Source organism: Eumetopias jubatus, unplaced genomic scaffold (assembly GCF_037043125.1).
Source record: "Eumetopias jubatus isolate StellerSeaLion01/CBP00866 unplaced genomic scaffold, mEumJub1_p1.0 scaffold_4, whole genome shotgun sequence".
NCBI classification, from domain to species: Eukaryota; Metazoa; Chordata; class Mammalia; order Carnivora; family Otariidae; genus Eumetopias; species Eumetopias jubatus.
Genome location: NW_028274810.1, coordinates 179,422,566 through 179,434,963, shown reverse-complemented (window position 1 = coordinate 179,434,963; position 12,398 = coordinate 179,422,566). Strand labels below are relative to the sequence as shown.

Here is a 12,398-nt window from a genome sequence, read left to right as displayed (position 1 = left end):
AGAGATTAGCATGATGTGACTTTACAGTGGATTCATGCTGGAGCTTGGTGGCAACAACTTCCTCTTCTAGTGGTTTATAAATAATCTGATCTAGAATGAGCACTAAACTGACTTACGCACATATGTTCTTTCTGCACCTTTCCAAGTTCTTAGATCACTGAACAATTCTGTGGAGCCAAACTCAAATTCTCCGGGCAGCCTGGAGGGAGCACACATCTTCATCCGTCTTAGGAACGCTGATCCTGTCATTTCCAGTCTGAAGGTCAGTATCATTAACAGAGTACACAAGACACTTCCTCTGTTATACATCAACTTCCACTACCAGCCTGGGCCCTAGGCAGCAGCCTGTTTTTAAATTCAACTTTAGGAAACTTAAAAAAGATTTTTTTTTAATCCGTAGCATTTTTTAAAGCCACCACTCAGTTGGGGCTTTAACTTTCTTGATGCTAATTGTGCAGGCCTGTGGCATCCTCTTAATCTGTCCCTGGTTGTTGTCCTTCCTAATTTACACTTTTAAAAAAATTATAAGCCCAGAGGAACACTACCTGTACAACCATCCTATGTTTAATTGCTTGTCTGATTTTCTGGATGACCATTTCGCTTGGATGTTCTGAATTTCAACAGTTTCAAAACTTTCTGGATCAATATCCATCCCAGAACTGTCCAGTAATAACAGCTATCTTTTTTTTTCCTTGAAACTTTCAATATCTGCCTTCTAAAAAATCTACTTCTATGTTATGACAGAATCCTTCTTGATCCCTCCTGGGCTTCAGTGATAAACAACTTGATATGGACTACTTTTTCTGAAGGTTTCCAGCACTGCTACTTAGTTTTTCTTTAATATTCAGAATTTTGTAAAGTTCTCAAGTTCTCTGCCTTAAAATAGATCAAAATTTCAACAAGGGAACTCAAGAAACCGTAATTCTATCTCACTAAGCATTGACTAAGTTCTCCTGTCATTTTCGGTGTGGCTATTTCCTGTTTTCAATCTACATCAGTTACATATTCGCCATTTTTTCTACCCAGTTAGGTGGCCTGTAACAAAGGAACGCAATTATCTCCGTTCCTCTTTCCAATAAGTTCCCTTGGTTTCTCCCCCTCCATTTGCGATTTCCCCGCAGCTGTACTCCTTGACATTTAGGGCCCACTGCCTCACCTCCTTTCAAGCCATTCCTTTTGAGCATGTCTGTAGCTTTCCAGCACTAGATTCCAATCTTTTTTTTTAAAGATTTTATTTATTTATCTTTGAGGGAGAAAGAGAGCGAGTGAGTGTGTGCATGAGCACGGGGGGAAAGGCAGAGACAGAAGCAGACTCCGCACTGAGCAGGGAGCCTGATGTGGGGCTCGATCCCAGGATCCCGGGATCATGACCTGAGCCAAAAGCTTAACCAAATGAGCCACCCAGGCGCCACTAGATTCCAATCTTGAGTCCCCATCCTAACAAGCTTCAGGAACACCTAAGACACTCATCTTCTGTAATAAAATTTAACTCATATTATTCATGTTCTACACATTTGCATAGACATCTGAGTGACTAAATGTTATTTCTAGGTCCGGAACTGATGGTTTTCTCAGGTAAATTACTGCCCTCCTCTTCCCCTGGAGTAGCATTTCATCACCTACCTGCTGTCCTCCAGTGTAATCAACATCACCATTTCATCTGGCCTTGTGATCCTCTCCTTTGGGGCTAAGTTTAAAACTCTACCATTTGGCCAGACTCTAGGAAATTACATTCTCCTCTGATTATCTGAGATGCAGTTACTTCCTGAACAAAATGGTTCAGATACCAGAATGCCTTTCATTGACACCATCCATAAGGCCAGTCATCTCTACTTTCAAGTCTCAATTATATCTGAGAACAAATGGCAAAAATATCATGTATGCTTTCAAAATCTTTCAATTTCCTCATCAAGGGTCATAGCCCGAGGGAGGATGCTCCATGAGCCTTCTCTAAACTATGGAGAAGATAAACAGAGAAGCATAGTTCAAAGGAACCAAAAAAAACAAAAAAACAAAAAAAGAGGAATGCTTAATTAATGTTATCTAGAAAGTGCTTCTCAAACATGAATGTGTGTGTGTATGATCATGTGGGGATTGCACTAAAATGCAGATTCTGATGCAGCACATCTGGGGTGCAGCCTGAGATTGTGTTGTTTTTTTTTTTTTTGTCAGAGAGACAGAGCACAAGCTGGGGGCGCGGAAGGCAGAAGGAGAAGCAGGTTCCCTCTGAGCAAGGAGCCCGATGCGGGACTCAATCCCAGGACCCCAGGATCATGACCTGAGCCGAAGGCAGCCACTTAACAGACTGAGCCACCCAGGTGTCCCTAGATTGTGCATTTTCTAACAAGCTCCAAGGCAACGCTGAGGCTGCCGGCCCATGGATTACACTGAGAATAATAAGGTGCTAACTCATATTCACGTAAACCAGGCTTCTTCCATCATTCCTCAATCATTCTAAATTTCTGAGATACCATAAAAATAAGCATTGGCCTCATATTTAAAACAGAAGCAGCACGTTATGGTGGCACAAGGGATGGCCTTGGATCAGATAACATTTGTTCTAGCCTTAGCTCAGCTGTGACTTGGCTGTTAGATTTTTAGTCCTATCAGTTTATCTATTTAGGCCTCAACTATAAAATCGAGGGGAGGGAGACAAATTAGATTACCTCGAAAGTCTCTTAACCAGTGGGTTTATAGATTTACTAAATAAACCCAGGCTTACACAAATCTGCAGGAATCCCATTTCAGACATTATTGGCAGATTACATGTCCAGAACAACAATCTCACTACATACACAGAGCCTCTAAAATGGCTAAATTACTACAGTCTTTTTTTCAAATGCTTGGCTGAGGTGATGGGAAAGTGAGGGAAAGCCACAGAAGAGAGAAGTTAGCAGGTACTGGGGCAGTCTTTTCCCCTGGAGGCTTTGTCCAACTCTGAGTACTAGAGAGCCTGCATTCATAGGGCCATGAGCCCTGAGAGAATGGGGGTGGGTGGGGGGGTAGGGGCAGAAAAAGCTAGAATCCCTAAAGTTAACACCCTTGGAGGATGGAAATAAAACCACCTACCCCGCTTCCCTAGAGGGAGATGGTAGGACCTGGGCTCAGGGCTGGGGGCAAAGTCAGTCTCCCTTGAGAATATGAAACCACCAGCCTGCCTTGACACACATTTGGGGCTAGAACTCACACTACTTATTTAGCCCAATAAAACTCAAGACTAACCAGGGTGGTCTCTCCTAGCACCCCAGGCAGAAATGAATGCAAACACTTTCTGGAAAAATCCACCTGAAGCCCAGGCCTGCAATAATTCCCAAGGATAAGCTTCCAAAGAACAAGAAGCCACAATACAAAATCCTAAAACAAATGAGGAACAAAATTACCGGATGAGGGTCAGTATAAGCAACAAACTTCTCAATCGGACCTGTAAAAGCTACAGATAATTTATTTTCTGTATCTGATCACTCCAATAGAATTTAAAGAAATAGAAGGACATCAAAAGTATAACAAAGAAAGAGACTTTTATCAAAACTGATCAGGAAGTTATAAATGACCCGAATAGAACTAGAAATTTAAATATAATTGAAATTAAAGCACACAAATGATATAGACAGCAAATTCGGAAACTAGAGAAAAAAATGTGTAAATTTTAAGATGGATTTAAATAACGCAGAATGCAGCACAGAAAAATACAGATAAATGTTAAAGAGTCTTCATGAGACATGAAAGTAATATTCTAAGAGCTGAAGGCTTGGCTCCAAATTTTCTAAAACTGTTTCAGCTTTAGGAATACCAATCAGGACAGGTGAATAAAAAGAAATTTCTACATAGACAAAAAGCAAAGCACTACAAAGAGGAGATCTTAAAAGGAGCCAGAGAAAAGACAATCCTTACGAAGAACACTTAGACTTAAATGATAGGGGTTTGTTGCAGGCTGGTCTCCCCCAGGATAGAAAGTGGCCTCCTGCAAAGCTCCACAGAAACTTGCTATGCTCCTGGGTCAAAGGCAAACAGTCCCAGTCAAATGCAAGGCTTGGACCCCAGTGTCTTAATTATGCCAGAGAAAGTGCTGGTGGTTCCCTAACCACAAACACAGATAAAACAAGTTCTGCCCCTATCCAACCACATCATACAGACTCAAGTGCAAGGCTTAACAGCCCCAATCAGGCCAGAGAAGGGGCAAGGCCAACACACAGCCACAAATGCTGAGCTGCACATGGTTAGCCAAGGTTCCATCACAGCATAGCTCTACTGCATCCTGGCTCCTGGTCACTCCATGGGATCCACGTTTTTCCTGGAGTCTGAAGCCTGACCCTGTCAGGTAGCTAAGAGCTGCATCATGGGGGCATAGTACACCTGTTATTGACCTTTTCTCTGAGTTTGGAGTTGGATTGCCTCCCACCAAAAACTGCTCCAGCAAGTTGGGTGCATATTCCCCGGCTATCTGCCTTCATTTGCACGATCTTCAAAATGCTGGGAAAATTACAGTTGACCCTTGAACAACATGGGTTTGAACTGTGCTGATCCACTTATATGTGGATTCTTTTTTCAATAAATACACTACAGTACTACAAATGTATTTTGTCTTCCTTATGATTTTCTTAATAACATTTTCTTTTCTCTAGCTTACTTTAAGAATACAGTATATAATACATATAGCAACAAAACATACGTTAATTGACTGTTATTGGAAGGCTTCCAGTAAACAGCAGGTTACTAGTAGTTAAGTTTTGGGGGAGTTAAAAGTTATACACAGATTTTTGACTGTGCAGGGGGTTGGTGCCACTAACCCCCGTGTTGTTCAAGGGCCAAAAGTATACATCTAGCAAAGCTGATCTCCAAAACAAGAACATAAGCACATGTTCAGACAAAAACAGTTTATTACCATGAGGGGAACTTCTAAATGATATTCTTCAGGAAAGAGAAAACAATTCCATAGAGAAGATATGATAGGCAAGAAGGAATGCTGAACCAAGACAATGGTAAATATGCATGTAAAACTATATAAACATAAACATTAACCAGACAATTGTAATGTCTAATTTGTAGGTTTTAAAATCTAGATTGAAAATACTAGACAATAGAGACTATAATTTAAGATGGGACAGCAGAAGTACTCCAAAGTCCCTATATTGTTAGGGAGAAGGGTTAAGAGGATGATTAGTTTCAGATCTTAAGCTAAACATAAATGTCAAAATTTCAAGGCAAGCTCTAGAAAAACAGAAACAGAAAATATAACAAGTACCATACTCTTCAGGAAAAATGAAAGAGTGTAAGGGGGTCTTAATTAATACAAAAGAAGGAAAAAATAAGACAAAATTAAAGAACAAAATAAAAAAATCAAAATAAACCCAAATATACCTATAATATAATAAATGTAAATGGGCTAAATTAACCTGTCAAGACAAAACTTATTGGAAAATGAATTATTAAAATATCCAACTATTAATCTATTAATAAGAAATATGCCTAAAACCCAAGGACACAGAAAAGTTGAGAAGTAAAAAAATGAAAAATTCCATATAATGCAAATACCCCAAAGAAAACTGATATATTAATATCAGACAAAACAGAAAAAAAATCATTCTTAGAAGAGGTCATTATATATTGATAAAAGATTCAATTTTCTAAGAAGATAGCAATTTTAAACTTACAAAGACTTACCAACATCCCCTGAAATATGTATAGCAAAACTTGATAGAAATATAAGTCAAAGTTTGCATCATGAAGCATCTCCCAGTAATTGATAAGTAAATCAGAAAAAAATTCATTAAGAAAAATGAAAGATCTAAACCCAACTAACAAGCTTAATGTAACAGATATATAGATATTATACCAACATTAATATACATCTATTTTCAACCTCACATCAATTTGTGAAAAATGACTACAATCTAAGTCATAATAATTTCAAAGAATTAGTAGTATACAGAACTTATTCACTAAACACAAATTAAAAATTAAAAAACAGGGGCGCCTGAGTGGCTCAGTTGGTTAAGCATCTGACTCTTGATCTCAGCTCGATCTTGATCTCAGGGTCCCAATCGGGTTCAAGCCCCATGCTGGGTGTGGAGCCTGCGGAGCCTACTTAATAAAATAAAAAAACAAAGAGATAATTTTCAAAATCTTTGAATTTTAAATGTTAAGTCACAAGTGCACATGTCTGATAAGTAAAAGATGAAATTGCAATGGTATTTAGAAAAAAAAACAAGCAATGAATTCATTAAATGGCCATACCCACTTTATATCACATTAAAAACAATTTTTTAATAAAAATCACAGAGCAAACCCACTCAGAATTTATGGTTATTTTCTTGTGTCTTCTTAAATGGCAGCCATTTTGGAAGAAGGTAATTTCAGACAGCAATACGGGCATAAGGTGAAGGACCAGTAATGCAGTTCGGGTAAAACAATGTAAATTCTAAGTTAATCAAAATATCTGCAACATTTATTTCTCTTCCTACTATTTTTTGTTTTGTTTTTCTTTTTATGTGAGAAAAATAAACCCTATTTCTGAGTCACAGTTAGGTAGATTTCCTTCAACCCTTCAGCATTCCTGACTAACTGTGGTTCTGCAGTTTATTTCCATTTTCAACACCTGGCATATCCCAATGAGATACTACAAGAATAGGATGGTCAGTCTCAGAAATAAAAGAATAAACAGGAGTACAGCAAAGTACTTTTCCCCATCAACCAGTACTTTTAGTATAATAAATAATCAATTGATAAAATAACTTATTAAGCAAAAGATATTTAGTATCAGCCAAGAAATTTAATACCAGCATAACCAAGAGAATCACATACACATGGAATGTTTGAAAGCAAAGTTGAATTCTAAGAAGTGCCTATAAAACTGTTAAGGAAATATGTGTGCTCAATACAGAATTCATGATTACTAATATTTTACCCTGGGATGACAGCTTACAAGCTACACCGAAGTAATTTGTTGTACAACATTACAGAGAGATAAATTTGATTCTTCCCCAAGTAGGAGCATGCCTCAACTATCTAAATTTCTCATCACCCAAGAAAAAAATAGCTATTCTTCCATGACACCACTGCTAGATGTGAAGATAAAAAATATTTAACAATTAGCCTACTCCTAAATCTTAAAATATAAATATCTTAAATAGCAGCCTCTGTAAAATATCCTTATCTGCTAACCCACTGTACACATTTGTTATTTCCAACAACTCCAAAGAAAGATATGTGAATCGTCTTTTAAAATTTTTTCCATTTATCTTCATTAACACCTACACAGTACATAATTTTTATTTTTTTATTTTTTATTTTTTTTTAAAGATTTTATTTATTTATTTGACACAGAGAGAGAGAGATAGCAAGAGGGAGGGAGAGAGGGAGAGGGAGAGGGAGAGAGGGAGAGGGGGAGGGAGAGAGAGAGAGAGAGAGAGAGAGAGAGAGAGAGACAGGGAGAGAACCCAAGCAGGGGGAGCAGCAGGCAGAGGGAGAAGCAGGCTTCCCGCTGAGCAGGGAGCCCGATGTGGGGCTCGATCCCAGGACCCTGGGATCATGACCTGAGCTGAAGGCAGCGGTTTAACCAACTGAGCCACCCAGGCGCCCCAACACAGTACATAATTTTTAAGAACCAGTAAAATCAATATCGTTTCTGGCATCTATATCTTAACCAGGATACTAGTGTACTTAACTTTAATGACCAAGTATCTCTTTGTTTTCTAATACTGAAAATGACCAAAGCATTTCTTTATAAACATTATTAGTAAGTGGCACCACCATACAGGTGTTCAAGCCAGAAACCCGAGAGGACTGCCATGTTGAGCAAATAAAAATACAGGATGCCTAGTTAAATATGAATTTCAGGTAAGTTACAAAAAATTTTAATATAAGTATGTACCAAATGTTGCATGGGACTTTAACTTAGACTAAAAGATGTTTCACTAGTCATCTGAAATTCAAATTTAACTGGGCATCCTGTATTTTACCTGACAAGTCTAGCTGGGATTCTTCCTCTGTTACCTTCTATATGAAATCCATCATACCAAGACCTGTCCATTCTACTAAAAACATCAAACACCCATCCAATTTTCTTCATTTCTTCTGCCCCCATTTTGGTCTAAGCCACCAATCCAAGAAATTCCCAACCCGTCTCTCTGCTTCTACCTGTGTAGAAATATCACTTACTCTAAATGCAGTACCATCAGTTTAACACTAAAAGAAATAAAAGCTAACTTCAGGCTTCTCCTTTCCTGGGATCATTATTTGGTCGTCGTAGAAATCTAAAATGTCGAAAGCAGCACGACAGCGGGCCAATGAACTCACAACTCTGAAGAAGTGAGGCCTTTCGTTGGGTCACCTCTGAAGCAGTCCCAAGGAAAGTAACAGTTTTCTTGGGTACACCTGAGCCAATGACCTATATCAGTCATTGTGCTAATTGGTGTTTATTGCCACAAAGGGATGAGCCAGGAAAAATCTGTGCAGAAATAAAGTTGGTTTAAAACATTCTTGTCTTTCAGAGTGCATTCTAAGATTTATAGGGACTGCTTGGTTCTAGCCCACACCTAATTGTGAGACAGATTCCTTTCATCCAACTAGTACTCTATTGACACCTTCTGGGTCGAAGTCTGCTTATCAGCCCAAGGTTGTAAAGCCAGGGAGCCAAGCATTAAAAAATTGGAGCAGTCAGCAAGGAGGATTCAAATATATCGAAGATAGGTGGCATCAACGTCTTCAGATTACTGATGCTCAGGATTAGCGGCTGCCTCCTGATGGATGAATAAATGTTTTGGTTGTGAGAGCTATAGTTATCTCGGTGCTGCTAGCCTGTCACATTGTCTGATCAATAGATACCAACAAAGCAAATTATACACTGAAACCCAAGTGCAGACTTTAAGATTTGCATGACATTGCAGAGCTGTATAAACTAACCAAATTAAACAAAAATTACAGCTATGGAATTAACAGCAGATCTAAGGAGAAAACAGGTTTTCCTCTCTATCTGAGACGCCACAGAATTGTTACAAATGACTCTTTGATCACCCAACATGATGGCAATTCAAGCGTTTCTAAGTTCTTACAATGCAAATTTGCACATCCATCTACTTAATACAGAATACCCCCAATTCTTAATGTTGTTGGTACAGAACAAAGAAACTCTACTCAAGTTCCTTCCACATGAAACAAACATTATAAATGAAGTCAGAAGAGCCTCTACAAGTGTGAGTTACTTTATCAGGGTCCAGTTACTATTTATTATTAAAAGGTAAGTCTTTCTCTGGATAAAACCTAATCACAAAACCAAAACGTTCTCAGAAGCCATATCTAAGATACACTTTTTTGATACATCTTATCTTCTTCTCGACAGCGGAGAATGAAATTTTAAACTATGGATATCCTGGCCAGGCCAACATTAGAGATTAGAAAAGGATATGAATGTATGGACGAAATGAGTCAAGTTAATACCTATAAAATAAATGTGGATGCTGCAAGAGCACACAAACCTTAAAGTTCACACCTTTTTTTCCATGTATAATCTGCTTTGTTGGTGTCTACTGTAGGGGCCAAGGGCAGGCTGTCCCAAAATGTGCCCCTTTGGCATACTATTTTAAATAAAAGTTACTTAAGAAATAGCCAGTCCAAGGTCACTCAGACCCTCCTCTGTCCTCCTGAAAGCAGGAAACAGATCTCCCATAAGAGAAATATCCTCCCTGTACTAAGAAGTAAAAAGACATCTTTATCACCAGAGATAGGGACTTAGAAGCCAAGAGAGCTGTAGAAACAAACCTTGTTTTTTTCTATTCTACTACCTCAAACTAAATTCTGCTTAGAATCCCCTTCTAATTAAAGCTCCCAAACACCTGTTTTCTTTATTCTGTCAATTCCTCACAAAGGTATGGTCTCTTTGTCTAAAATGTATAAAAACTACCTGCCTTGGTCATTTCTTTAGGTCTCTATTTTAATATCAGACCTCTGCTTACAGGTAATAAAACTTTGGTTTTCTCCTCCTGTTAATCTATTTTTTTTTCTCCTGTTAATCCATTTTATGTAACTTTCATTTAGTCCAGTTGGAAGACCTTCAAGGGTAAAGAAGATTTTTTTCCTTCCCTACACCATCAATCACACAACAGAGTGACAGACTAACAGCACTCCTGGCTAACTTGTTCTCACAATCAAAATAACTGTAAAATGACTCATTCCCAGTTCCTTTTGGCACCTGGGACCACAGACCCGAAAATCAGCAAGTTATTTCGTTCACCAAAATACACTTAGAGCAGAAGTGAGTTATTTTTTGTTTTTGTTTTTTTTTTAACAAACGACTTCCTTTGGAGGCTGAGAATCAGAAACTAAAACGGGGCTGCTCTGAGATCATTTGAGCTTCTGCTTGTCGTGGGACCCCCAAATCTTTCCTGGGATCTGGGGATAATGACTGCTGTGCCTCACCGAGCGGTCGAATGCAAAGCCTTCAAATACACTTCTATAGAATGAAGCCCATTGCTTGTAGAACACGTTTGTGGGGTGGCGCGTGGCTTTTCTCAGAGTAAGGCCATTCTTGCGGCCCACCTCGCGGCCCAGCCGGGCAGGGCGCTGGGCAGGCCTGAGCCTTCCGTCTGAAGACGTCGGTAGCAAAGGGCGCAGTGAAGCGAGGCATCCGCGTCTGCCCCGGTGCAGGCGGGGTGGTCGGCGCCCGTACGGTGCTGCCTGGGCGGAACAACCCTGCGGCTCCCCACGCAGTGCCCGGACCCCGCGCCGGCGACCGGGGGACCAAGGGAGGCCGCCGGCCCGCGCACCCCCCCAGCCGCACCCCTCCAGAGAACGCCGGGGCTAGCGCTCGGGGTCGGACGCCCGCGAGGGAGACCCCGCCGGGACCCGCGCGGCCTCTTCCGGGTGAGCCGGGCCGCAGCCGCCGGGACCAGCGTAGCTCCGCCTGCGCTGCGCTCGGCTCGCCGTGGGACCGGGACCAGGACCCGGCCCCGACCCCGACCCGGTTCCCGGACTCTGGCCGCGACCCCCGGCCGAGCGCCCAGCACGCCCCGGGCCTCGGCCTTTGTGCCGGGGCCCCCCACACCGGGACCTGGCTCTCGGAACCCCGCCGGCAACCCCGCTCCCGCCCCCCGAGCAGGTCCCCGGCCTCCGACCCCCCCGCTCCCGCCCTCCCCGCCGCCGCCCGCGGGGCCGGGGCAGGCGCTCACCTCTCCTTGGAGTAGAGCTGCAGCTGCTGCTCCCGCCGCTTCTTCCGGATAAACGCCATGGAGGGAGGGCAGGGCGCGGGCGCGCGGGGACGCACGGCTCGGGCGCCGCTGTGTCGTCCGCGAGGGGTCAGGGACGCGGCTGGGAGGCGGGCCCGGCGAGCCGGCCTGCGAGGAGCACGCCCGGGGCCTGGCTTCGCGAGCAGTGGCGGCGCTGGGAGCCCCACAGCCCGACCGCCCGACGCTGCGCCCCAGGGCCCCCGGCGTCCGGACCGCGCTCAGCGGAGCATGATCGCGTGGGGACTCCGGCGGCGCCGTGACTCAGGCCGGAGGAGGGGCGCGCGCTGACCCGAGGCGCCCGACATTCCGGCCCCCGGGGACCCGGGAAGGACCGGGGCCAACCTGCGGTCTGTCTCTACACGCCGAACGTTCCCCGCTTCGCCGCCCGCTGCACCGCTGCGTTTTTAATGTTGCACGCAAGGGAATGGATGCTTGCCCGTGAACTACCCCGCTCTGCTGGCCACGGGGACTCGAAATGACAATGTTTGGGACTCTCGATCTCTTGGTAGCTGAAATACTCGGTCGCATGACTTTTTTCTCTTTTTCTAACAGCTTTTATTGAGTTAGAACTCACATGCCAAGCAAGTCACCCATTAGAATGTACCATTCAGTGGTTTTTGGTATGGTCACAGATAGGCACACTATATCCTTTAGTTATTAGCTCCCCCAGTACTCTTCAGTTATCACCCCCACGCGTCCTAAGCCCAACCCTAGCAAGCAACTGATCAACTTTTCTGTGCCTATGAATTTGCCTCTTCCTGACATTTCATACAAATGCAATCATACATTATGTAGCCTTTTATGTCTGGCTTCTTTCATTTAGCATAAATGTTTTTCAGGTTCATTCATGCATCTGTACTTCATTCTTTTTTATTGCTGGAGAGTATTCTAGTGTGTGGATATACCACATTTTGTTAATTCATTCATCATTTGGCTGTTATGAATGATGCTGCAAGGAAAATTGTTGTACAGGTTTTTGCATGGACAGATGTTTTCATGTCTACTGACTACATACCTAGGAGTGGAATTGCTGGATCATGGGGTAACTCTGTGTTTAAATGTTTGCGAAACTGCCAAACTGTTTCCCAAAATGGCTGCACCATTTTACATTTCCACCAGCAGTGTATAAGGGTTCCGATTTCTTCACATCCTTGTCAACACTTGTTATTATCCGATTTC

General features: G+C 42.2%; 1 protein-coding gene across 1 annotated transcript in view; it reads right to left on the bottom strand.

Moving 5' to 3' along the window:
* The window catches only part of NSMAF (neutral sphingomyelinase activation associated factor), a 54,945-nt gene extending 43,388 nt beyond the window's left edge, over positions 1–11,557 (bottom strand). The window contains exon 1 of the mRNA XM_028108860.2: positions 11,163–11,557. Within this exon, the coding sequence (XP_027964661.1) occupies positions 11,163–11,221 (59 nt within the window). The 5' untranslated portion in view covers positions 11,222–11,557. The remainder of the gene's footprint in view (positions 1–11,162) is intronic.
* Between the last annotated feature and the right edge of the window lie 841 nt (positions 11,558–12,398).